At 38.1% G+C, this 27,048-nt stretch overlaps 1 protein-coding gene across 1 annotated transcript in view; it reads right to left on the bottom strand.

Moving 5' to 3' along the window:
- The window catches only part of MEI4 (meiotic double-stranded break formation protein 4), a 76,328-nt gene extending 49,941 nt beyond the window's left edge, over positions 1 to 26,387 (bottom strand). Inside the window, exons 1-3 of the mRNA XM_051778050.1 lie at positions 25,710 to 26,387; positions 16,408 to 16,659; positions 3,963 to 4,498 (exon numbers count right to left, since the gene is read on the bottom strand). Of these exons, the coding sequence (XP_051634010.1) occupies positions 3,963 to 4,498; positions 16,408 to 16,659; positions 25,710 to 25,731 (810 nt within the window). The 5' untranslated portion in view covers positions 25,732 to 26,387. The remainder of the gene's footprint in view (positions 1 to 3,962; positions 4,499 to 16,407; positions 16,660 to 25,709) is intronic.
- Positions 26,388 to 27,048: the final 661 nt, after the last annotated feature.

Genomic DNA, 27,048 nt, shown 5'->3' with positions numbered 1-27,048 from the left:
ACAGTTGTATATACAAGAGATGCAAATATGACATGTATGAAAGGCCTTAATTTCTGTTGTATGGATTTGACTTCTAAAGCTAATTCTATGAAACTACAGCCAGCCCAGATTCACCACAGCAGGCTTCCAGGCAGGCTCCAGGATGTTCTCTCTGAAGTGCCCTACTGTCACAAGCTGTGCAAAACCTTCACCAGAAATATAAACCACATATGCTATTCTAAGCAGCACAGCAAGTTGGGAATCCCCAATGCCTCTGACTGTTGCATTTTTCTGGTATAGGAGAAATGATCCCCTGTTCAATACATCCTGGACAACAGAGACAAACCTCAGCAGAACAGGCACCTTTCACTATCAGTGACTGAGTGATGTAATCAGAAGCAGGAGAAATGCACATTTGCCATGTCCCTGTGGAGGTGGATGGAGATAGGTGTTGTCAAATTCCAAATGGGTAGATTAAGGAAAAAAATGTTCTAGTGCTTCCTCTCTGAAGGAGAAGTGACAAAGTAATTTGTTAGGAGCTGTAATTACGTACCATAGCTTCTACCAGAGTTTTCCATGGGAAATGTTTTCCCATGTTTTGTAGAGTCCATTTGAAGGTAGTAGAGTCCATTTGAAAGGAAAGGGAAATTTAAGAGGCTACTTGCAGTTTTTTTATTTAAATAATTTTTATATTTTAAGTAATATTACCTTTTATTTTACCTCACATACCTTAATTGATAGACTTATTGTTTTGTCCTTCCTATACTCATGGCAATTTGGGGTTTCAGGCCAAAAACTGTATCCAAAGTGCACAGCTTTAGGCAACTGAATCCAGAAAAAAAATTTCTGAGTACATGTCTTTGCTTGTTCCTACAGCTTCCAATGCTTTATAATTAGAAACATCTCAAACAATAGGATTCAACAGTTACAGCAAGTAATTCTGCTACTGTTTTTCTTCCTTTACATCTAATGCAGAGATAGTTATCTCTTTTCCAATTCTCAAAGTTTTTTTAAGTTATTTAACTTGCTCTGAAAAATGCTGAGACTGCTTTTGAAGATGAGGCATTAAGTGTAATCCACAGCCCCTTTGCTCTTTGTTCACTTTTTGAAGGTGTTTCTCACAGCCTTTTGTCCTTAAAAGCTCTTGACAGTTTTATAGGTGAGGATGGTAAAGTTGTGTCAAATACTATACAGCTGTATCGATGGCTGTCTATACAAATGCTTTCTGGCAGTAATATTAGATACAACAAAATTCTTAATATTTTTATAGTGGAGGGATTTAGGCATCTTCCTGGAACTGAAATTCACACAGCTTGCCACTCTTTCCAGTTTACAGCCTTGTAATTAATGGTAATTTTATTTTAAACATATAATCTTGACAGTTCAATCACCACTTGAGTAAACAGTGATGATTAAAACTGAAGTATAAAGGGTCTCTGGGAGATATTTGGTACACAGCATATGAAGAATTATTTATACAACTAATACTACTAATTCTGAATTCTGCATATTTATTTCCATATTCTATTCAGTTTAAAGAAAACCAAACCTCTAAAAGGATTTTTCAACTAATCTTTATAAACATTGCAATTACTACACACAACTTTTTTCCTGTTCCCCTAGAAATCTGGAACCTCCACAATTATACCTTAGTAATTGGTTTATACAATTTTAAACTCAGCTGTTTGATTCAGGTAATGGCTGCCCATAGTAATGACTGTGTCCTAGTTAGGACAGCTGAGATCAGTTCATCATGGTGGGTGTAACCCAAAACTGTATTCTATAGCCTTCCATGTCATTTCCCAGAAACTAGACTATTGTTGTCAATAGACTATTCGCACCCTCTGCCCATAGAGCCTGACTCCTCAGGCTATAAACTAGGTGTTAAGAGGCCTGTGAGATAGAAGGATGTTTCTGTCCTCACACCCTTTGTGAACTCCCCGCCCTGAGGAGAGTACCAAGCATTCCTGCCTGAACTGGAGGATATATAATCTTGGAGTTTTGGAACATTTTTTCAACCCACTCGTGGGATCCAGAGGACGGCTGCATCTCATCGCTCTCAACCAGACTTAGACCACCACTGGACTGCGATCACCAGTTCTGGCCAGACTGCAGCAGCTCTCCCACCAGCAGGTTCTTCCCCTCTCCCTTTACTTTGGACTCAAACAGGGCCCAAGGAACACCACTTTGCTCAGGCCCCAGGGTACTGGGTTACACATTTGGGTTTTTGTGGGTTGAGACCAATTGTTTGTTTGTATTATTGTACTTACTGTATTATTTTAATAAATTGTTATTCTGACTTATAATCTCTCCTTTGAGTTGGGTTCATTCCCCCTGCTGGTTAACTTTTAAACCAGCACACTGTTAACTCAATATTTTGGTGGAAGCAAGATATAACGCATCGCATAAAAAGCCATCTGTTTTAGTGAAGTTATTCAGAGAAAATATGCCACTTTCAAATTACGTGGACGTACTCCAAATGATTTTAAAAAGCATTTTGCAGAGTTGAAACATCCCTGATCTATCAGGGTATTTTCACTCACTTAACTTAAACTTTGCCAGGTTCCTCCAATCAACAAATAATCCCTCTCTGGATAACCTCTTGATTGCTCTCCTACAATTAACATTGCTTTAATTATTTATTGACTTCCCATTAGGGCAGAAGAAGGGAGAGGGTGGAAACACTGGACATCATCAACTATGAAGAAGTCCTCAATGAAGGACTGCTCAGACTCTCTTTGTTCTGTATCTAGTGATCGCACAAAAAAATAAAAGGAGTCACACCTGGATGACTCCATTCCTGATGCCACACAAATAGAAGGTAAAGACACATTCTTTCAAAATACTGGCCAGGGACACCTCTAACTAAAAACTAAGTATCACACTGTGGTGACACTGAAATGGAACGCATTCTGGTATTAGAGACACAAGGCTCTAGTCCTGGAAGGATTTAATTCTGAATGCTTTCTAACCAAAATACAGGTATATCCTTTCCAGCCAACTCCCTCTTAATTTGGTAAAAATGTTTGTTTGATGTTTCTGTTCTGGGGTAAATAGTCAATACATAGTGAGATTCATATGAAATTAAGGCAAATGGGTACATCCATCCACACGTGCAGCACATGTCTAAAGACAACTTTGGAGCTCACCTTAAAATAGGCACCTAGTACCTTGTCAGCATTCTTTAGGTTCCAAGGATTAGAGAGGATTCTCATTTAGTATAATGATAGTGCAGTTGCATACATGGGGACACTAAATTGGTACATCTAAGTCTCAAACAATACCACCATCATGTCTGTTCCAAGTTACTCTAAAAGTCAGAATGAAAACCAAAAATCCTAAGACAGGCAACGGAATCCACTACTTATGGGGCATCTTATGAAGACAGGCTGGGCATATTTCAGTTGAATGAGGACACTAACAAGATGGTGCATGGAACAGCACTGACTGACGTGTACAAACAAAATGCAAGGCAGTGCTATTTACTGTTTGTGCTAGAGACGTGCTATTTCTGAATTCTTCACTCATTTGCTGATCTATTTTTAAAACAGAAATTTGCAAATATCTAGAGAGTGACAGACCTGCAGTAAACCAACCTATTTTATCTAGGTGGTCAAAAAAGAATAAAAATAATTGTATATTTGCTACTTTGTGAATATCTACAATATATCTTCAGCAAGAGAAACAATGTGTTTTTCTCTCATATTTTCTATAAAGTTGCTTTTAACTGCCTTTTTATCCGTTCTTAAAAGACCTATACTCAGGAACAGGATAGAACTTCTTGCATGCATGAACAAGAACTGTTTCAAATGCTTTAGAGCATTTATTGCCCATATCACAAAAAAAAACAATCACAAAAATCTCAAAGTGGTATTCTTCGAAATATAATAAGGCAAACTGATATTTAAGAAGTGCATAAAACTAGGAGAATATTCCATTATACTGAAGTGGGGTAGGAAAGATGGAAGATATTTTAAACTTACCCTATTGACACTGCTGTTTCTTAAAATAATTTGAATTAGATTTTTCTTAAATTCTTCCAGCTTCTTGAAACACTTTTTTAAAACATGATTAGATAGTTTAGTATCAGTTATTAAACTGACCAAAACACAAACTGCTTCAGTAAGAAAATTCGAAACTGGAAATTTAGGACTGTTGTAAAAAACAGTCAGTCCATCAAGTAACTGAAACACTGAATTGCATATGGTGAAAGAATCATTCTCAAGCTCTGAGAAATCTGCTTGAAGAATTCCTCCTTCTGACAGTTTTCTTATTTCAAGCAAATGTTGCAAAAACTGTACTGGAGCAGTCAGAGATTGCTCCTTGCTACTATGGCAAAGATTCAATGGGGGAACTTTGACATTATGCTCAGATTGGTGAAAATCTGAAGCGATGCCTAAAGAATCAAATGCAGAGTCATTAGAGACATCACATCCAGAGTCTTCTAGCTGGCTTGAGTAATTCGTAGGGTTTATAGATTCTTGATTCAGAAGAGTTTCAGCAGAGGTACCTGGTTTTCCTGAAACGCAAAGGTGAAAGTTACATTTGTGCAATGTTTCATTATGTATGTTTATGGAAGGTGCTTTCGGGCAAAAATCACATATTACATGTGTATTTTGCTCCCCGAGAACTTCCCATGACTAGAATTTAGCTGTCAAAGAAGATGATATTTTTAAATTAAAGTCAAAAGTTTCAAAAGGTAGTGTCTATTTGTGAACAAGGTGGTTTATGCTTACAGCAATTTTGAGTTTCAAACTATCAGGAATTTTAAGTTTTCACATATATAATTTAGGTAGATATAACACAAACAATTTAAGTGAGTATCTATACTCCCATTAATTCCCAGGGAAGAAAATGCATGTAAATTTCTGGTGGCCCAAACATTTTCACTACTTTTACTCTCAAGAACTTCGACTGCTTTTAAAAGACAGTGAAGGTCTGTTACTATAATTGCATCAAATAAGATATTCTCCTTTATGTGTACTCTTTCTCCCCAGTCAGGTAAGGAATTCTAACAGAGTCAAAGCTGAACAGAACATTACACTTGATTTTTTTTATTATTTAACAGAGAAAAACATTCAGAATCAAAAGCTTCTCCAGTCACCATCTATCTCATCTCATCTTCTTCAAAGACAGCCAAACTACATTACAGAAGGTATGCATTGCATTCACACCAATAAATTACTTTTGTGTACTACTGTAGAATCTCTTTCATCCCATTTCTCACATTAAATACATTTAAGACAGTACCTCTTGGCATAAACACAGTACTAGGTGACAACAGACACCTGTTCTACATGCAACCTATGCAAAAACATCACACAAAACAAGCAAGAGCAGTGAAGTGGAAGACCAGTGCACATAAGCATCTTGATGCCACGAGGCAAAGCTAGAACCCCATCTAGTTCTGCTCTGCTTACTAGGGCAGAAATTACAGCCACAAATTGCTTCTCCTCTCTTAAAAAACTTCTATATACTCTTCATATTTTCCACAAGGATCCAAAGCAATACCATACTCCTCTCTCTTGGTATTCTTAAATTAATAAAAGAGCTTATAGTTGGTTTGGCCTAAAAGGAAATAAATGTTTCATTTCATAGCAAGTTAAAGAAAGCATTTTTAACACAGCAATCCAGAGTGTTCTGTGCGCTAATAAAACACTACTCAAAAATTTTTATACAGACTGCACTAAATTTACAATTTCAAATTGAATTCTGACCATTACTTTAGTCCCTGAAAACATACCAGATCATCCAATGACAGTACTGCTACCAAGATCAAAAATGGAAACATGGTTTATTTATTTATCGTTGAATTTCATGCCTTTAACATTCAGACGTATTCAAACTGCACAGGATTCGTAACAATTGACTCAAAATGAAAGGGCCAACTGTAGGCAAATAACTGCTTTTTCCAGGACATAGGAAAAGCTGGGCTTTTAAGGTCAGCCTAGCATTTTACAGAATAACACTGTTTCCAAATGCCCTGCAAGCCCAAACTTGGAAAGCAAGCAAAGAAGCAAAGCATGCTTCCCATGAACACGCACCAATCTCTCATATCTTCTCTCCCTAGGGTTTTGAGCAAAACACATTCCAGAAGAAAAAACCTGAAAGTTGGCTTTGGTGTCATTTAAGGAAAATAAGCCCTTCTAGGGAATCCATCTACTGTGAGTTCCACTATGAGGGTATTTTATTCCTGTTCTTAATCCCACGGGGCAACGTGAAAATTGCTCATGCGGATATAATGCCAGAAGTCAAAAGAAGAAAGCAAGAACTACGGGCAAAAAATCCATATGTATGTTCACTGATTCTCTTGTGGAAGAAAAAAAAATAGCAGAGGTGAAAGAAAGGAGAAGAAAAGAGAAGAAAAATGGAAGGATAGTACAGCAATATCCACAGGAACCAAACTTGAGCTGTTCTCAAATGTAAGAGATACCATGTTCAATGAAACACTCCTTCCAGCAGGAGACAATGTTGCATTTACACTTGGGTTTCTATTCACTGACATATCAAACTCCTGTCCCATGATGAGCTTCCAGAAAACCGTGTTACAGTCCCCAATATCAGCATATTCCCAGTTAAATGAGTAAGACAAAATGCTTTAAAAATGTTTACTCGTTTATATGTTCTAGTCATTTGGGGAGATGGCAGTTATCTTTAAAAAAAGACAAATAAATAACCCACCAGGCAATACTTATTATTTCCCTCAAAATGCCTAGAAATAGCTTATAATTTATTTCTTGAAAGAAGTTACACTAATCACTTTGTACTGACCTATTATTTAAAGAAGAAAGCAGTCTTGACATTCACACCATGTGGTTATCAAGTACAGAAAAAAAACCCAACAAACAGCATTAAGCTTGCCTCACACTAACAAGAATCTTTAAACAGTAATTTCAAGAACATTTGACTATAAATATATTGGAACAAGAAATGTGAAAATTTAGTGTATGTAAACTGATCACAAATTTTACAATGCCTTTATATAAGTAATTAAATCTCTGGTCATGAGCAATTTTGCAGCCTTCTTAAATATGTCACATAAGATTAAGGAAATATTTAAACTCTTAATTCCTGTTTAGGACTTTAGCTCCTTACTACTGTAAGATTCTGAGCTGAAAAAACAAGCAAGATCCTGAGCACCGAGCAAAGCAAGATATGGACACAAGAAGAGCCTTGGGGTGCAAAGGCTGAAGAACTGACATCCCTCTAAATATACTCACCACTGCAGAAAGACTATGGCCTGAAAACCAGAAATCATTAAGGGACAGGGGAGTGACTTGCAAACTGTGTACGGTATGTCAGCAAAGTGTGTAGGCACTAGAACTCACACGTACATTCTGCAGTGGGACCACAAAACACAGAGGCTTTTGTCGGGGCAGTGAGGTGCCAACCAGCCTTATGATTAGATAATGAGGAGTCTTCAGCTAGTCCTGAGGAAGCAGAGCTCTGGCAAACACCAAAATCAACCCCATCTCCCAAATTCATTCTCTCATACCTAACATGGGTTGAGAAGCAGCCTGTAGCAGGAGCAGGGGTGGTGAAAGATGCTTTCTTAGACACCTGTGTACTGCCACAGACCAGACAGCATTTGAATGAGGAAGGTCACATGCCATATGTAGTTCAACATTTAAAAACTGAAGAAGGGTCCTCAGCTCATGAACTTGTTCCAGTCTTTTGAAAAACTTAATATATCTGCAGCTCCACCACCACCAGGGATTGTAGAACAGAAAACAGGCTTGAAGGTGGCAGAGGCAAGAAACAAAGTGAATACATTATCTGAATTCTGCAAAGAAAAAATTACTTCAGTTTCAAGCATTAGACATTGTTAATACTCTCTCACTGTGTGAGCATATGCATGGATTATCACTTGAAAATCAAAACCAATGACATTAGACATTTAAAGTTCTCTTAAAACTCGATAGGCTCAGTTCCATTTCTAAAAGAAAGAGGCAATTAAAAACGAGACAATCTTGGAAACCTCTTTGATGATACTGCATTCTGCTTTCCAAGTAGGTGTTCAGTCAATAACCTCTAAAAGGAAATGAAAACCTATGTGAAATTATGTCCACTTCTGCATTTTTCAGGACTATCGGTTATTCCTCATTTAATCTTCATTGATTGGTTTGTTTGAAGTGTACTTTATATGAACAATGAATCAGGTTTGTTCTCTTATTAAAAAACCCACATGCCTTTTCTTCATATGTAAACGTCTCTATTCTGCTGTTTTCATTACTAACAAAGCTGGCTGGTTGAGAAAAAAAAACAGCCCCCCCTAACCCAACCCAAACCCAATGGTGTGCCATATATTTGGCACACCATTGTTGTCCTGACCTGGAACCAAGCCAAACTTCTGTTTTCACTATTCTGAAATAATAACGAAAAAATAATAAAAAGATTCTAGGATTCTCCAAGAAGAAATTTTAGAAGCCATGTATCCCACACTTTTCATCTGCATTTCCATGTTTTTTTATAACCACCTTGGAAAAAAAATGTCCTCTGTTTAAATCTAGGGTGCTTTTTTTACACTTTTTTTATGCTAAGGTGCATGCTGACATACTTTATCCCATTTAGGAATAATTTCACAGAAATGAATATAGGATTGAGTATCTAAAATTCTCAATGGATTGCTCAATGCCGGGGGATAAATGCTTCTCTGAAGGCTTAGAAGCATATACTTCAATTTGTTAAGGATTTTGCTAACATAAAGCATCTAAATGTTTAGAATTCAGTAAGAACTGAGAAGGATTTTGAGGATATAAACATTCATTTTAGGGGATTTCTGTAGATGACAGCACAAGTCTTTTGTAGTTCAAGTCAAATAAAGAATACTTGCAGTAAAGATATGAAAGGATAAATAATCAGGTGACAAACACAGGTCTGGGTCAGTTAATGCTCATCAAGCAGTATGACAAAAGATCTGACAATCTTTACAATATTGACCATCTCAATGACATGACTGAAATTTGATTTCTAAGCTAGATAGGGGATATTTCAAGATACTAAGTGAATTAATGTTACCTACAGACTGCAGGTCTGAACTGGTGGTACTGAACTGGAAATATTATGTCTTATTACAAATGCTTCACATTGCAAACCAAACTGAGCTTTGCTAAGAGACATGAAGTATCAGCCAATGACATGGATGAAATGAAGGCTGAAATGAGGTGGACTCCTTAAGAAATCAGCTAGAGTATTCCTTCCTAAAAAAACCCCTCTTTTCTTGAATATAACATGGTATAAAAACTTAGTTTTTCTCTTCATATATACACAAGGACACAAACAAAGATTAGCTTGAGGAACTGAGATTCTAAGCTTGAGTTAGCTTAAGGCTGCCCAAAGAGGTTGTGAAATCTCCATTCACAGGGACATTCAGAAGCTGCCTGGACACAGCTGTGTCCTGCACAACTGGCTCTAGGTGGCCATGCTTGACAAGGGACTTGGAAAAGAGGAACTTCAGTGGTCCCTTCCAGTGTCAACCATTCTGTGATTCTGTATTTCCAGTGAAAAATTTGACTGATCCTTAGCTTCCTACAGTAGACTTATTGGCGAGAGGATCCTAATTGCCATGGCCACACTTCTTAACCTGTTTTTACCATATACGTTTATTTTTCCCCAAAACTACCATTGTTACTCAGAAGAAAAGAAATTAATCTATACTATATTCTGAACCCACTTGCTTTTATGAACCTTATTCCCAATAATCACCATTCATCTTATGAGGAACTTGATCTATACAGGCAACTAATAAAATAATAACAAACATTTCCTCTTGTGGGGACAATTGGGTTGGTTTTGCCTCTGAACGGGTTCCTTACACAGAAGTCTGGAAAGAAAAGGATGCTTCTTGGGTCCCTTTACCCTAAGTATGTGCTTAGAACAGCTGTAGCAATGCCAATGGATAAGATAGAAAGCATCTGCTTTCAAAGGGAGAAAGTTTCCACAACCAAAACAGACCTGTTATCCATGGAAGGAGCAGTACTCTGAGATTTCAATGAATCATTACACTCCAGCTGGTGCTTTCTCCAGATTGCAAATTAACTTATTTAATTATCCTGAAAAGGCCTCAGCTTTCATAAAGTTCCCCATTGTGTCACTACAATTACGGAGAACAGATTTATCTCATCATCATATTGCAAGAGCCATATTCCTATAAATCTGTACTAAACACAATTTAACTTCATTTTTGCCATCTCACAGATCTGTTCGCAATTCTCTGCTCTCCTCATAAAAAATAAAATACTTTTTAGGTTGTGAGACATTCCTTGCAATGCTGCCTACTTGCATTATTTCCACTGGTAGAAGCACGGGAGTACATTAGTACACTTTAGATGTCAAATGATAGTTCATTTTTTAAGTACTGTCTGTTTGACACCCATTATGCCTTAGAGAAAAAAATGTTGAGATGACACACTGGGCTGCCCTTATAGATCTGTATGGAGAGAAGGATACTCTTTTTTTGTCGGAGAGGGAGAGGAAAGGCAGATGTAAGGAGGAAGAATGTCTTTATGCAGAAACATCACATCCCTAAGCACCAGACAAAAATAATCAGAACTGTTTTCCACGGCAACACCAAACTAAGTGTTGACTGCTGCCCAATGGAGAATCCTCTCACCTTGGAAGGCATACAAAGGAAGAAGTCAAAGGTACCGCTCAGGGGCTGACAATTCCTTTACAACTGTCATGCTTTTGCATTTCTTGCTTTCTGCCAAATACCAGGGGAGAGAAAGTGCTGACAGGACACAGCAATCTGTAACAGCAGCTCATTCAAACATACCAACTTGAAGAAATAGCTTTTATGTAAACATACCACGGTAACTTGGTAATTCCAGCCTACAGTCCTCCACCTTACTACCATGCCATAGGAACTAAAATTGTTGCTAAGTGCTACTCACAGCAGATGTAAACATTTCACACTATTTAATCTACTTTCTGGAGAGGGAAATAATTTCTCCTAATAGATTAATGTGTTATTATTATTCAGCTAGATTTGGACTGCTGCTATCTCCACTAACAAGGAAGACTTCTTTATGAGGCTGCAGATAACATATTCACGAAGGAATCTGCATGTTTTGGTCTGACCTTTCTGAATTCATCTAATTGGTTTCTCTTTGAAAATGAGCTTAAACAAAATCTATCATCAATTATGTTCTCTCGCCACTCCTTTTAATGTAAGGAGGCAGAGGAAGCATCACAAATTACATTAAGTCATGATGGAGAGTTTTGCCCTTTCAGAAATTTGAGATCAAATTAGTCAGAAAAGATTTGGCCATCACTTTTCCTGCCACCATCAAAGCAGAACTTATCTGATCCTGTCTTTGCCCACCAAGGAAATGCTGAGGCTTTAAGATGAGCATCCAGAGTTTCCACCTCTTTCCATTGAGCAAGAAATACCCAAGCCATGACTTACAGGGAAACAGAAAGGGAAGGGAAGGCTGAATTCTATGACCCAAACCAAGGCTGCTGGTAAATTGGAGTTGGGTATTGTTTATAATCAGTTTTACTTCAGCTGTTGAGTGGGCTGGTTCCAGTTCTGTATGCTTCTACTTACACAGGAAGTCTGAGAAGTCTGAAGTAAGAAAAAAGGAGACTGAAGTGTCTTCATTCATACTAATCTGCAAAGGAAGCTGCTCCCTTTTTCCACGCATACAACTAAATGCCTCAAGGAACACACCAAGTTAAGGAATGAAGCAGGAGATACAATATTTTTTTTTTCCTGGCTCTTATTCCCAAAAGAGATACAAGTTGCTTCTTTGACACAGGAAATAGAATATCCTGCAAGGTCAAACACAGCCTCGGGGTACAGTTAAATATCAGACATTCACATTAATCACATTCTGACTCAGAGTTCAAAGTTTCCCTAAACACACAGACACGCTACAGTAGGGTGGATTGGCAGCCACACGCTACTGTTGAGGCTGAGAACAGGAGGGGACTTCAGGGCATGGCAGATGAAGTTCTACTGTAAATTATCTATAAAAGGAAGACTAAACTAATTCTAGAAAGGAACAGTGTGGAAAGAATCTGATTTTTATTTCAATTAGAGGAGCAAGCAGTTCAGACATTTTATGTCTACCCACTGCATAAGAAGGGAACAACATGAACCAAGACTGAAGGTGAAGCTAAGGAAGGGAGAACACACACGATACAAGTTTTGCCAAACATATACCCTGGATAATTGATTTGGAACCCTTCAAGAGCATCAGCTGAAACCAACCATGGCAGTAAATATCTACCCTTTAAATTGTCATTCTTAAAATATGTGCTTGGCAAAAAAAAGTGTAGAGTACTGCATTTATGCCTTCTTAAGTCGGAGTAACAGCTGCAGGCTTTTCAGAGCTCTTTAAAAGAGCCTGCCAAGAAACAATATGATCATTGATTTTATGAGCTGATAACAGTGAAGGAATTTGTCTTAGAGGACAGGTGCTTCAATCCATGAATCTATCAATTTATCAGTGCTTTGTAAGACCCTTTATCTTTTCATGTAGCTCCCAAAGCAAAGTGACAACAGAAGGCTCAAATACTTTATATCCTTATTCTTGGAATAACACCAAGAAGTTTATATCCTCCTTACTGTGAAATTTCAATCTGAATCAAAGAAAGGCAGGAAACTTTGATTTAATATGAAATTTGACTTTTTTTCTACTCATGGGCATAGTTGTCAGGACAATACTGTCAAGGTGAAAAATAATGAACAGATAATTACAAAAAGATTTGCTTCTCCTCCTCAGATGATGATGATTGACGTACAGCCAAAAGCACCACCAAGGAATAGAGTCCTTGTATTCAGAAAGGCAACGGAACAGGAACTTGCAGACACAGCACAGTCATTGAATATACACTACAGCAATTTTATAAACACATTAAACTGTAACAGCTCACACCACCAAACAGTTTACCTGCAGCAAAGCATGCTCCTCCCCCGAAGTTAGGTACCTTTAACTTTTTAAGGGTCTCTGAGAACGAAGAACTGTTCAGATGGGACAAAAATAATTTAGACAACATATCTTTAAAAAAATGCATTCTTTGTTCTTTCTCCTTCATGTGTTTGCACATCCATGCTGTGTGCAACTTTATGTGGAGAGGGAAAACAGGTATCACAGCTTCAAAGAGCTCACAAATTTCTCACATCAGGGAAATAAAACTCCGTGGGCAGTCTCTAATCATTCCTGAAGCCTCTGAAAAGACCTACTATTATTATTACAAACAGCAGGTGGGAGAGGAAAGCTCTCACACTCAGAATGCAGAGCAGGGAAGATACAGCTGCAAAGTGAACCTTGGCTGAAGGACTCAAACTCTTCAATTCTGAAGAGGGACCAGCAGAAACAAATGCAATATGTTATCCTTACTGCATGAGATTTTCTGTTAGTGGACTCTGTGAAACCCAGGCATTCTTTTATCTACAGGGTTGTTAAACAAAATGCAAGAAAGCCACATAAAAGCTGAGGGTTTGAAACCATTTTAAGAGGCTGCATTATTTTAAGCAGAATACCAACTCCAAAAATGAGGCTGGAGAAATGAGTAGAGGAGGAAAAGGATCCATGATATCAGCAGATTATTTGGTACTCAGAACAATCCTAGCTATCCTCATCCCTAAAGAGCATGTCTCTGGTGTGATATTAGGTGGTACACTCGGGCTACCTATACTATCAACAAAAAACTATACAAATGGCTTGATGGATCCACAGTAGCTTTCAAGTGAACAGGATGAAACAGCACTTCTACCACTTTTTTTCTCAACTTAGATTCAAGCTCCTGATGTCTCCATATCTCAGCAGTAACCACCTCTAGCTTCTAATCTCCATGAGCTTGAAAAAATCTCAAAACTGGCACAACACACAAGAAAGGATTTTTTTATTTTCCCTGCAGCAGAAGATGTCAGTGGTGTAATGGCCCCTATTTCAGGAAGGCTTTGCTCCTATGACCATCTTCCTATATATAATAACCACAGGTGTTCTACTATTAATATATATCACCAACTCGATCACCAGAGGAATGCATAGATCTCACCAACAGATAGCCCATCTGGTATCAGTAACAATCTTACTTTACTCAAAAAGCAAGAGACTGGGCATTTGTCTCCAATGTCACTGTAATCACGAATGCCCACTAAGCAGTTACATCTGATGATGAACATCCTCTTTCCAAAATAACATATGGCTCAAATCCATTATCAAAAGAGATCACATGCCATACCAAAATTAAAGAAGAAAAAAAAACAAAGAGCCAAAAGAACAAAATATCATAAGAAAAAATGGCCATCTCAAAGTTACACTCCAAGAATCTGAAAGTGTCCTTTCAAAGCTAAGGAAAACGTGCATGAAGAAATCTATTCAGTTCAGATTTTCCACATATTTTCGTGTTCTTACACTCAAGTGGTTAAGAGAAACTGAAGGGGAAGACTATGCCCTACTTTTCTCGGACAGTGTGTGATACAGCTGGGGTTGATGTGAACTCCCACAGATATTTCATATGTCAAGAGGTTTTCTGCCTAACAGGTTTATAAACACTGTAGTCACAAAAATAAACACTTCAAGGAAAAAGCAGCTACACACTAGTCCTTCAAATCAGTCAGGTGCTGGTTTTGAACTCCAGAGAAATCAAGAAATATAGAAGGATTATGGACAACAGATACTCATCTCTACTATTTATGAGTCCATTAGCTAAAAATAGACTGAAATTAAAGTTTGGCTTCACTAAAAAACTAGACTTGGTCAGATATGTTGAGACCTTGAAAAATTAAAAAAGCTATCCATGAAGAGCAGCTTACTTAAGTGATTTGGGAATCATAGCACTCTTTCTAAGCTAGTCAGACTACTACGAGCAGAATGCAGACTGAATTTTTCAGACAATTCCCCACATCCATATTAGTGAATATTGCAATGGGTCAAGTGAACCATAAACTGCAGAGTAAGCATGCTATTTCCCTGTACAGGTAAAGAAGAAAGCACAGAAATTTAGTGTAGCTGTTGACATCTAAAATTACAAAAGATTTAACACATTTCATATCTGTGAACAAACTTCACTGTGACTAGGGCAATGAAAATTAACCACCTTTGCAAGGGGTGTTATCTGCCTGGGATGGTTGCTTTTCTCTTCCCTTCTCACAACTAAAATTTAAAGACTCTTTCAAAAGCAAGACTTAGAACACAGAAGTTGCAGATGAATTGGTTTTATTTGCTATGTTTTGCTAATTGATTAATGTTTGCTATGTTCTGCTTAATCCACAATTAGAATATCCTCATCAGACATTAGATGTTAATAAATCTCTCCTGAAATCTCTCTAAAAGCTACTTTTACTCTTAGACTTCATGTTTGGAACAGGTTGCAGAGAACTGACACATAAACAATAAGTAAGTATGAACGGTCATTAAATCACTTCTCTAGAGAGAAAAGCCTATTATAAAAATTAAATAAATAAATCATTAGAGCTTCTAGCTAAAGTCTAATAATGCATCCCCCCATCAGTCAAAGTTAGAAACTAGAAATCTCACAAGGCAATAAAGAAGCCACTGTTTCAGTACAAAAGCAGTGTGGTAAAGCCTCATCAAGTTTTCTATGAGGGAAACTTCTAAAAATCTCAAGTCATAAATCAACTATTCATCTTGATTTTAGCGATCCCCTCAACAGCAAACTCTCTCTTTCAGCCCAGAGCATTTTGACCTCCTTCTCCCAGGGAAACATCTTCCCAGAACCTGTAGACATTCTCCACTGCCTGATTTCCAAGCTCACTCTGTGCCACTGATCTCCTGGAGCAAGCATGACTCACTCCACATGCACGAGTTAGAGAAACAGTGCTGTTTGAACCCATCTGTTTTAGTTTTATTTTTTTTTCGTCTTCTTTAACTAACAGCCTCCTTCCTGAGTCCTACAATATCAGACTCACAATATTTTATCATATGCCATAAAAAACCCCATTCACCCATCCAGAGTCTCAATACATTAAGAGAATCAGCAGACATACAGTCTTTTGCCTGCCCAACCTTCCTGTTATACATATTAGGGATTAGCACTTCCAACGCATTAGGCTTAAATTCAGATTTTAAACATCTGTAAAGTCATTAAAAAATATGCAAGATGTCTTTAAGACCTGTTCCAAATATAAATAGGGTACATCAGTATTCTTACAAACTACTATCTCCAAGGTTATAGAGTAACATTTTGTATTGACAATTTTTGCTGCAATTATTCTGTATAATACATATTGATTCTGAGGGTTAAATATGTAAATTCTGCTTAAGGACCAAATTCTCAAGCACAATCCCATTACAAATTAATTAAGTGTTCCACTACTTCAGAGCTTTGGAAAAAAACCAGAAAGCTGTACACTGAAGACTCTCATATCTAGGCAAAAGAAATGCTACAGGCAACGTGAAAGCTATTTGGTCCCCCGCTACTGAAACATAGTCAGAAATTATTTGAGAAACTTACTATTTTCCAAGCAGAATCTTGGACAGATCCGGTTCAAAAGAAGTTCTTGTCTTAATCGAAGAACTTCAGCTTCCAGCACTTCAACTTTCCACTTCCATCCAAAATCTTGTTCAGATACAGTTTTGGCAAGATGCTCAGTATATTCTTTGGAACTCTTCCCTGGTGGTTTCGAGTGGATAATTGCAAAAGCCAATGCTAGTTTTGATATTTTCAAATACCAAATTTGATTTTCTCTTCCATCTTTGATTTCTACTGCATTAGAAAAATAGAAAACAAAAACATTACTTCACTATGACTCCTTTAAGGAAATTATGCACAGTATTTTCTTGACTTTGAAAACTATTTAACAGCGAGACCAATTCTTTTGTTTCTAATGCATTCCTAAATCATCAAGGAGAAGAGTAGAAATACAAGCATCTGTGTGCAGTGTGAGAATAAAACATACATGAGCTGTACTCCAGCTATAAAAATAAAATTGAGGCAATGTTTGAAAATAATTGCAGAAATAGCACGCACTTCAAATAGGCTTATTCGAGCAAAATTTTAAATTCAAATGTTATCTCGACTAAAACAAAGATGAAGACACTAAAAAGACTAACCTCAAAAAAAACCTTTGACACCCCCTCCTCCTTACCAAAAAAAACCCTAAGCCCATGACTAAAGAAATCACAGGGGGATTATTTACACTTAAACACAATACATATAATTTTTTACCATGAGTTTAAAGTGCTCAAAAGATAAAACTTTGAGGCAGTCTCTGATTTTGAACACCTGGTACTGTTACCCTTGGAAGTTCTAAGAATACACTAAGCCTCAAGCCTGCAAAAAGGTCTATGCAGACAGCTGCAAGGTGATGTAAGTGGCTAGTAAGGTAAGTGAAGAAGACAGTTTCATCAGGTCTGGTACAAACAATGAGGATGGGGCAAAAGGCACTTTAGGAGTCAGAAAAAGAAAATATTTAACTAGATGATTATGTCATGGGCAACAGCACAGGACTTGGGAACAAAAAAGGTAAAAAATAAATTAAAAATAACTAAAAATAACTAGCCTATCTAATTGCTTGTTTTTTCCTAATTCTACATCAATTTAATTCAGTTGTTTAATGTATTTTTTCTTGAAAAAATACTACTCCCAGACTAATAATAATAATAATAATAATAATAATAAAAATCACTTCCTACACTTTTGTCCTCAAATTCTTTCATCCTCAAAGGATTAGCACCCCTGTGGGACAACTAACTGGTGTAGGACTCTTGTTTACCTTATACATCAAAGGAAATGTTTACAAATACAGAACTATGCAATTAATTGAACTGCTTTCAAAGCTGTGAATAAAATGAAATACATGGAACCACACTGAAAGAAGAGTAAATAGCAACAGTAAGGTATTCAAAACATTCAGCTTTGAACCTGAAAGGTGCTTCCCAAATTATCTCATCTTCTAAATAGAAGCTGCACCCAGATACTACTCAAACAGTGTCTGGCAAGTTCCATTCTTATAAAGTTCCTTTGCAGAGCAGAGCCATAAATTAGGGCACGCAGAAAGACGTCTTACAAAAAAGGCTTTCACTAGTGATTTAACATTTTGGTATCTCCAGAGACTGCTTTGCAAAAGCTTTCTGATCCACCTTCCTTTTAAGGACAAATAAAGATTTACTTTCTGCTTCAAAACATGCTTTGTCAGTATTGGCATTCTCCTTTAAATTACATTCAGGGAAGTTGCAGAAGGACCAACATTCTAGTATGAGACAGGGAATGGCATTTAATATCAGCATGTCATGAGTGCCTGGGCGCCTTTTATCATCAAAGTCACCACCAGTACCTTCTTATCTATGGTACTCTGTTTATTTCTACTTACATATTATTACAAAAAAACCCCAACAAACAAACCCACGAAGTTAGCTGTCTGGCCACTGATATATTACCACTATGCTACAGTGAAAAGTATGAAATACTACTTTGGTAGCATTTTTTCACCACTTATCACCAAAATAGAGAGAGGTATTTTTTTACTTTGTTTTAAAAAAAGACTACTGTGTTTTAAACATAAAAAAACCTTAGTGCTCAAGGTAATAACACAACACAGACAAGCAAGGGGATATTTCACCCACAACATCCTAAAATACCATTTTCTAAAGGAGATGTATTCCTAATAAATCACATATACGAACCATTGTGTCTTACCACCTAATTTAGCTTTAAATCACAATCCTTAAAATTTCAAATAGCACTCCACCTTAACACTCAGGACATACATTTAGTTAATGACTAATTAATAAATATTAGTTAATAGAATTTAGTTAATAATTACTTTGGATTCTGAAGAAGGCCTTTTCCTCTAACATCTTATACAGACTCCTACAGTAGGAGTGTGTTACACTGAATGATTTTAAGGAGATATTTTTACTCTGGAGAAAAAGAATCACTACTTTTCTAGAATAATTACTTGTAAAGATGCCGTTAAAAAAAAAAAAAAAAGGCAGATCACAAAGCTGGTTCTCCTTAGAAACAAGACACAATCAAAGCATTTTTTGGAGAAGTTATTCTTTCAGAATTTTAAAAATCTCTTGTCTAAAACCAGATAATTAATGAAAAATAGCAATATTCCTGCATATTTCCAGAAAGAGTAGATTTCTCAAAGATTTTATGGAGAACATACAGCTCTCTCACCTCCTTTCTGTCACTGTCACTGTCACTGTCACCATCTCTCTTCTCTTTGCTGCCTTTATGATCATGAAAAGAGAAGCTTGTTTAACAAAAAGCAGGAGTTCTACAGGCCGATTCAGGTTTTTCACTGTTCCCTAAAAGGACAACTGCTCTCTCAGAAACCACTGTAAAAGTCCTCTAGAAAATAACACACCGGATGATGCTGTTAGAAGTAGAGGGATGCTGGCCAACCATGCATTAGCAAAAATTGCACGGCAATCTGTTGCTCTCAGGAAGTGCTGCACCACCAAATGTAAATACATTCCACTAAAAGCATATTGGCAGCTACAGAGTTTTATCAATAATATTTTTGCTCCTATCAACATAGAAATTACACCAATGCTTAGGAAGAAAAAAAAAGTTTTAGACCAAACCAAAAACTTTCCTTGATTGGGAATAGTATGAAGCCAAGAGCAGAAAGAAGTCACTAGTCTAGTCCTGCTAATGCCAAAATATGTACGACAGGAATCAAAAGGATCAAGAATTATCCTCCAAAACATATTTGATACTGAGTGGGAATAAGTACTTACACACAAAGTTCTATTTGTGTGCTTACTGAGTGTTAAGGAGAGAACCATCAACCCCTTGCAAACTCTGCCAGAAGCAGGGCACAGCACAGATACCATCTGGTGACAGGTTCCCTATGCAACCCCCCCAGTCCACAAACTGGAAGTGCCCTCAGAGGACCTGATGGGTTGACATCACTGTCAAACAGGACTGGGTCCCCAGATTTCCAACACCAGAAAGAGAGATCTCCCTGTCTCCAGCCTTCTAATCCTCCTGCAGGACCCACAGCCCTGCAGAGATCCTAACCATGGAAAGCTGCTGAGCAACTATTCACCTGCAGAAATAATTAGAAAATAAGCAATGAACTGTCCTGTACAGCTCTGTGTTACATAACCAAGGGGAACTGAGATGTAGTGTAAGATTCTTTGAGGACCTTTGATATAAACTTCTGGTAAGTCCTACCTTGTTTTTTACATGGTCTGAAACATGTGAAGAGGAAGTAATTCCCACTAATCAGAAAAAAAAAAGCCCACCCCACTAGTTTCAGATGGTCACAGTTTTGGTTTGCTTTCTTCTCAGTCTGAACTTCATATATTTAACTCCATTCCAAAGGAGAAAGGTTTCACATTATTGTTAAAAAACGTAAAGAATTCAAATCAATCATTATTATCAAAAAAAAAAAAAGAAAACATTCACTAAAGCCGTGAAACTTGCATCTAAACTTAAGCCATTCATTAGTTTTAACAACCTATAAAATCTCCTATTTCCAAAAATAGGACCTGCACCGCCACAAAAGGACTGCACCTTGCTAGTTAGTGGTCCCCACTTTCATACCAATTACTTCTTGTCAAAGTCTGGAAGCTGAGGTCAAACACGTGACATCTTCAAAAAACAAGGACAATTCCCTGAGCCCGCTACTGGCATAAAGGCATCCACTCCTCCCCTAGCACTCTCCACTCTCTCAGCTGTCAGAAGATGATTTTCCGCCTCTTACTTCAATGTTTCTATTTTTTTTTCTCCACTGTTAACTACATAAAACTGAACAACTCAGTCCCTGAGTGCACACTTTTTGTTGTTTTGTTTTTCTTCCCCCATGCCAGAATGCGCTAGTGTCAACACAGGCTGACAAGGATAACAATAATTTTCTCTCTTTAACTGAAGTGCGGGGATGATCCCTTCATTTTTCTTTGCATTAACACATGTGAACTAGAGTAATTGGTCTCCCAGAAAGGTTTAACCTAGAAAAAGGTGCAGTTGAGTTTGCAGTCAGATCAAAATGGACTGCCTGCTGAAGAAAAACCCCAGTGATCTTGGGATGAGCCTACCCCAGCTCCTGGGCCTATGTCCACTGGAGCTCCTCAGCAGTTCTGGATTTCTCTACCATGAGGAGCCACAATATATGCTGCACCAAGACATCAAAGGATGAGCTACTCAGTTTGCACAGGTGAATCCTCAGCTCTAGAGCTTTTAAGAAATTTTTCACAGGTCTTTATGGGTAAGAGAGGTGAATTTTAGATAATTTACCTTTCTGAGTGGTACACAGTTTTCTGACTGATACTGGAAACAGGCAAGTCACAGAGAAACAGGGGGGAGATGGCTAAATTATGCTATGATTTAAAATTATAAGGTAGCTCAACATAAAACCAAAGCCTAAACTTGTTTGAAATAATTAAACATTGGAGTAATCCTCATTAATGTCAAAGAATTGCAGACCTCAGGCATGATTTCTAAGTTTGGCCATGAAATTCATGGCTAATAATGGAAGAAACTGCTGCAAATGTTATCGACAAAACCTTATTGCTTTCAAGAGGACACTCACTTGTTACACAGATCACTATAATCTCAATTTAAAAAATAATTTAAAAAATTAATAGTATAAGACATGAAATGGACTGTAACTCGCTTAACTTCCAGGCCATTCAAGGGCTCAGTTTTCTTCACATTTGAAATTTTTTTTTGAAAATAAGAGGATTTGTCAGGACAGAAATAAATTGTCATTCATCACTACTACACAGTTAAAAATCTTCAGACAGTCCTAAATATTAAAAAGAAATGCTTTTCCTTCTAAATTTAAGTGTATGGTCTGTCCTTAAAGGTACAAATACAAAAGGAATAATTGACTTGTTGCCATGATTTTTACTTTAACTAGTCTGTCAATTACACAGTGCAAATAAAGGTGACAAAATTCCCCACATCTCTGTAACCTCATTCTGCTTTACACAAGAGAAATCAAGATACTGACTCACTGTGATGGAGCACAAAACCCTGCAAGTGCTCCAGTGGAACTGGGCTGAGCTGCAGACACATAAGGCCATAACATTAAGCAACAATAAAATAAACTTGATTTAATTGGCATGTCTAGCATAATACTGTCATCCATGTATATAAAAAACAATGATAATGGGACAGCTGCATAATCAAGATGAACCAAAGTATGCCTTGTGTTCCAATTAAGCAGCTTTTATTGTAAAAATGTATATTAAACCACAGCTGTGGTTTAATATACACAGTGTCATTTTTAAACAACCTATTCTCGTAACACACAGTTATGTAATGTGGACATACTCACTGAGCAAAGAACTTGCTTTTCCTAAAACAAGCCTAAACAATAACTCCAGCATATTTTTAATGGTTCAAAATGCTGAAATAATATTGAAAATAATAAATACTTAAAAGCACGAGAAAACTTGATTTAAATGTAGCACGATTTTTTTCTTCAAACTATTTAACTTCTAAATAATTTTAGTTTCTAAAAGTTTTACAAATTCTCCAAAACCAAATAATATGAATGCATTGAAAAAATATTAACATTCCCCAATTATAACTGTTTCAGAGAATTTAAGAACATAAACAAGCATAATCCCTCAGGATTTCAGTAACATTTTAGAGGTAGGATTCATCTTCTCTTAACAGAAATCTACAATTTAGAAGGCTACAGCTGCCTAGACTTCCTTTATTATCCATGGGCAGAAATAGAGGTTTCGAACATTAAAAATAAGCCAAGTTATTTGTACATCGACTGTGTGGTGAAGTTAAGTCGTGACCCAGAACCATTTGTTTCTCTTCACAGACTACACAGAGTGTTCAGATGACTAGATCAGGTGCACACATGCACTGTGGACAGCTAACTTCAGTGAGATGAGTTGCTGCACCACAGGCAGCCAAAGCTGAGACCTTCAAAAAACTATTTAAGTGCCTAACTAACAGAAAAAATTCTGCAAGGCCGAAACCACCACCTTTTAAAAGACGTTTGTAATTCTAGATCTTTTGAATATTTCTGGGGAAAAAAAAAAGCTTTCTAGAAGAAACTCCAAAAATCATGGAAAAAAATTGAAAGAATAACTTTGTGAACATATAAACATTTTCAATGCACAAACAAAATAGCAAAGTAAAACAGCAGGAACGTCAAGTATGCCCAAAATTATACGAGCATAAAACAATCAGTTCAGCCCCTCAAAGTTTCTGTGCATCACTCTTCAATGAGATCATTCAAAAACACTAATATAAGCCTGAGTTTTCTGGAAGTTTAAAATTGTGTATATGTTCTCCCTAGAAGCTGAGAGTTCTTCCCTTTGCACTCCTTTTTCTCCTCCAACAGGTTTTTTTTATGTGTCACTTACAACAACGTCTAATTGATCTGGCACACACTACCATTACCATGTGTCTCTTTACTATTTTGACTACCAAAGACATGAAAGTATTTCCAGAAAAGGGAATTTATTCTATAAAACCCACTGTTCAGAAATTAAATTATAACTCAGTGGTACAAATTTATCTATTCTTATGTCAGCACAGATTTCATCCCCTACCAAAACAAAATTGTGATCGTTTAGTCAGCTGAGTGTAAATCCACTCCGTTCAGGAATTGAGGATATACTTTTCATTGCAGCTTTAAGAGACAGACCACGAAATTCAGACTCTTACTCTTTTACAAAGTTTCATATTTGGTAGTAATAATTACATAAAGTATAAATTTACAGTTGGCATTTTGGACTGTGGAAAACAATCACAGCCTTTATATAATGCTAAGTTACAACAAGAAAGCAGCCATATCTCTCCAAGATTTTCTTATTACTAAGACTGCATTAGCTTTTCAATGTAGAATTTCAAAGCTGAGTTCACAAAAAAGATAATTATCAAGAGTTTGGAGGATTATACAGAGGCTAGTGACTAAAATATCACCATTTTTCTTTTCAGTTTCACACTTTCAGCCTTTACCTGAACAGGCTGGTTTCCCTAAGTTTTTAAAAGACCAGTATCTTTCAGTGAACAAGTTTCATTCAAGTATGCTTCCAGAAAGCATCCATCGTACTTAGAAAACCTTGCTCTTGGGTTTCTGACAGAAATTTAATATTGGCAGAATGAAAGATGAGATTGTTCAAAAGAAAGGAAATGTTTGTACTAGAAAACAAGGAAAAGATTCTAGGAATCTAGCTCTCTAAAAAGCATATATACTACAGATACTAACATAACCATAGCCCCATTTGAATATGTAGTGTATAAATAAGAATTTATGAAGCACTAGAGATTGTAAAAAATATTGAACCACTGAAGGCACTTGCCAAGCATTTGTAGCCAAGTCCATAGACAAGTACTTTTTACACTTTAATTCAGCTCAATTAATAGTCTATTCAAATTGAAAAAACGTCTGAGTCACAAAGATGGTCAGAGGGCTGGAGCACCTCTCCTATGAAGACAGGCTGAGAGTATTGGGGTTGTTCAGCCTAGAGAAGAGAAGGCTCCAGGGAGACCTTATAGCAGCCTTCCAGTACCTAAAGGGGGCCTACAGGAAAACTGGAGAGGGACCTTTTACAAGAGCATGTAGCAATAGGAAAAGGGGGAATGGCTTTAAACTTAAATATAAATCTATTTATATTAGATATTAGGAAGAAATTCTTTACTGTGAGTGTGGTGAGATACTCGAAAGTGTTGCCCAGAGAAGTTGAGGATGCCTGTCCTAGTTTCAGCTGGGACATTTTTTCTTAATAGCTGGTATAGTGGTGTGTCTTTTGGATTTATTATGAGAATAATGTTGATAACACCCTGATGTTTTGGCTGTTGCTATGGACTGTTTACCCTAAGTCATGGACTTCTTAGTGCCTCATGCTCTGCTAGTGAGGAGCTGCACTGGAAGTGTTCAAGGCCAGGCTGGATGGGGCTTTGAGCAGCCCAGTCTAGTGTAAGGTGTGTCTGCCCATGGCAGGGGGGTTGGAACCAGATGATCTCCAAAGTCCTTCCAACCCAGGGTATTCAGTGGTAAGACAAAATTAATCATTGCTTTCTTCCATCAGCCACTGAGAAAAATGCAAGAGACGACGCACTATGATTTCTCAGTTTCAAAGGATGGGGTGATCAGACACAATCATTTGAATTCACTGACATTAGAAATATTCAGTTTCAGGTAAAAATACTGGCAACTTCGACAACTCTTTACTATTCTGTCATACTTGCATATTCATGCAACCTTTTTTTAACAAGCAGAGCACTAACACCACTAATTGAATCCCAGAATCTATCCCATACACAACAATACAGTGTTCTTACTTGTGATTTGGGTGAAATGAACACAAAAAAAAATTCAGACCTGTAACAAATCAAAAAACTACGAATCTGAATAAATATTGAGAGAAGACACTCATAGCTGATATTCGTCATTATTAATAACCAAAGCAGTGCAACTTCCATGGGAAGGCTTCCATTTCCTTCCAAATAAACCAAATAAACTCAGCCTTTCCTCAGGAAACTGCTCCTCGAACATTTGAGGCTTGCCACGTGAGGCCTTCCACCTGGAGAGCCAGGCAACCGTCCCAGGGGAACCAGGAGTGCCAGGGGGCTGTCCCAGGGGAACCAGGAGTACCAGGGGGTGTTCCAGGGGAACCAGGAGTACCAGGGGGTGTTCCAGGCAGCCCCCAGACCGGCACCCCTGGGCGCGGGGTTTACACACGGGGGATGTCCCCAAAGGCCAGAGGCACTCACTGACACCGCGGGGTGGGGGCACCTCCTCAGGCTGCTGCCTCCATCCCGGAGCCTTCGGTCCCCCTCCCTCACCGCCTCCCCGGGCAGCCCCGAGAGCCTCGGGCCCGACCCACCTGCGGCGGCCCCCAGCGCCATGGCGGGGGCAGCGCCTGCTGGCCCGGGCAGTGGGACGGGAGCTCACCGCCCCTGCTGGGATCTGGGATCAGGCACAGCGCCAGCCCCGAGGCGCTGTGGTGCGGGCCCCTCGGTGCGGGCCCTCTGCGTCCCACTCGTGCTGATCTCGGCCACACACGCGTGTTTCGTGCGGGTGTTGGAAGACCTTACGGCCTGGGCCTCGCCTCCCGCTCCAAGGCCGCCTCAGTCGGGAATGTGCAGGGAGGAGGAGGCCAGGGAGCCCCGCAGGAGACATGTGAAGGCCCCTTGTGCGGCCAGAGAAGGAGGGGCTGCAGCCGCGGGCAGGCTCCGGGCCGTGTGGCCCTGCGGAGGGTGCGAGCCCAGCCCGGGACCCGCCCGGCGCTTGGGCTTCGCCTGCTGAGGGGCGAGGTGTTTGTCAGAGCTCGCCGTCCCCTGGGACACCTGAGTGGGCCCCCACGCTCGAACACTTTTTACTGCTTTAAATTGCATGCAGGTCTCTCGAAGTGTTTTGCGGGTCAATTACAGGTCTCTTTAAACTTTTTGTGTGTTTGAATATCCTAAGAGGAAATGAGATCATAAAACTTCAGAACAGTATTTCTCCAGCAGTGCATTGGAAATAGAAGCTGCCCTTTAGCTGAAACACTGTGATCAAAGCTCACAAGTTAAGAAATTAGCTTTGTATGTAAAATTATATTCTCTACACAAATTGTGCTGAAAAGGCTGTGTAAGGCTTCTTGGCCAGAAATGGAGTGTATAGAGTCATAGAACCAGAGAATGATTTCAGCTGAAAAAGACCTTTAGGGTCATTGAGTTCAACCATTAACCCAGCACTGCCAAGTCCACCACTAAACCATGTGCCTAAGTGACACATCTATAGTCTTTTAAATACCTCCAGGAGTGGTGACTCCACCACTTCCCTGGGCAGCCTGTTTTAATGCTTGACAGCCCTAAGAAATTTTTACTAGTGCTGAGGAGGCTAATGTTGAGGAGGCTGAGTAAATTAACATTAGTTTATTTACTAATGTTGAGGAGACTGAGGAGGGAAGACAGGAGGAGAGGTAAGAAAGTAATGAAGCAAGATGCATTAGGTGCAGTTAGTGTCATCACAGTATGTCAAGATCTTAAGTAGAGGGGGATGAATCTTTCTAAGCACAGAAGTATTCAGATGTGACAAACAATATGTACTTTTAAAATTCTTACCCCCATTTCTTGTTCTTGGATAATCTCAACAGCTTTATTTTTATCATGCTCTTTTGTTCAAAAACAGTATACATAGTTGTAAACTTCTAAGCTAATGTACTTAATTTTCTTTTTTTT

The sequence above is a fragment of the Manacus candei genome, unplaced genomic scaffold (assembly GCF_025592945.1).
Source record: "Manacus candei isolate 608988 ecotype Guabito, Panama unplaced genomic scaffold, ASM2559294v1 h1tg000011l, whole genome shotgun sequence".
Classification (NCBI taxonomy): Eukaryota; Metazoa; Chordata; class Aves; order Passeriformes; family Pipridae; genus Manacus; species Manacus candei.
This window is presented reverse-complemented; position numbering and strand designations above follow the sequence as displayed.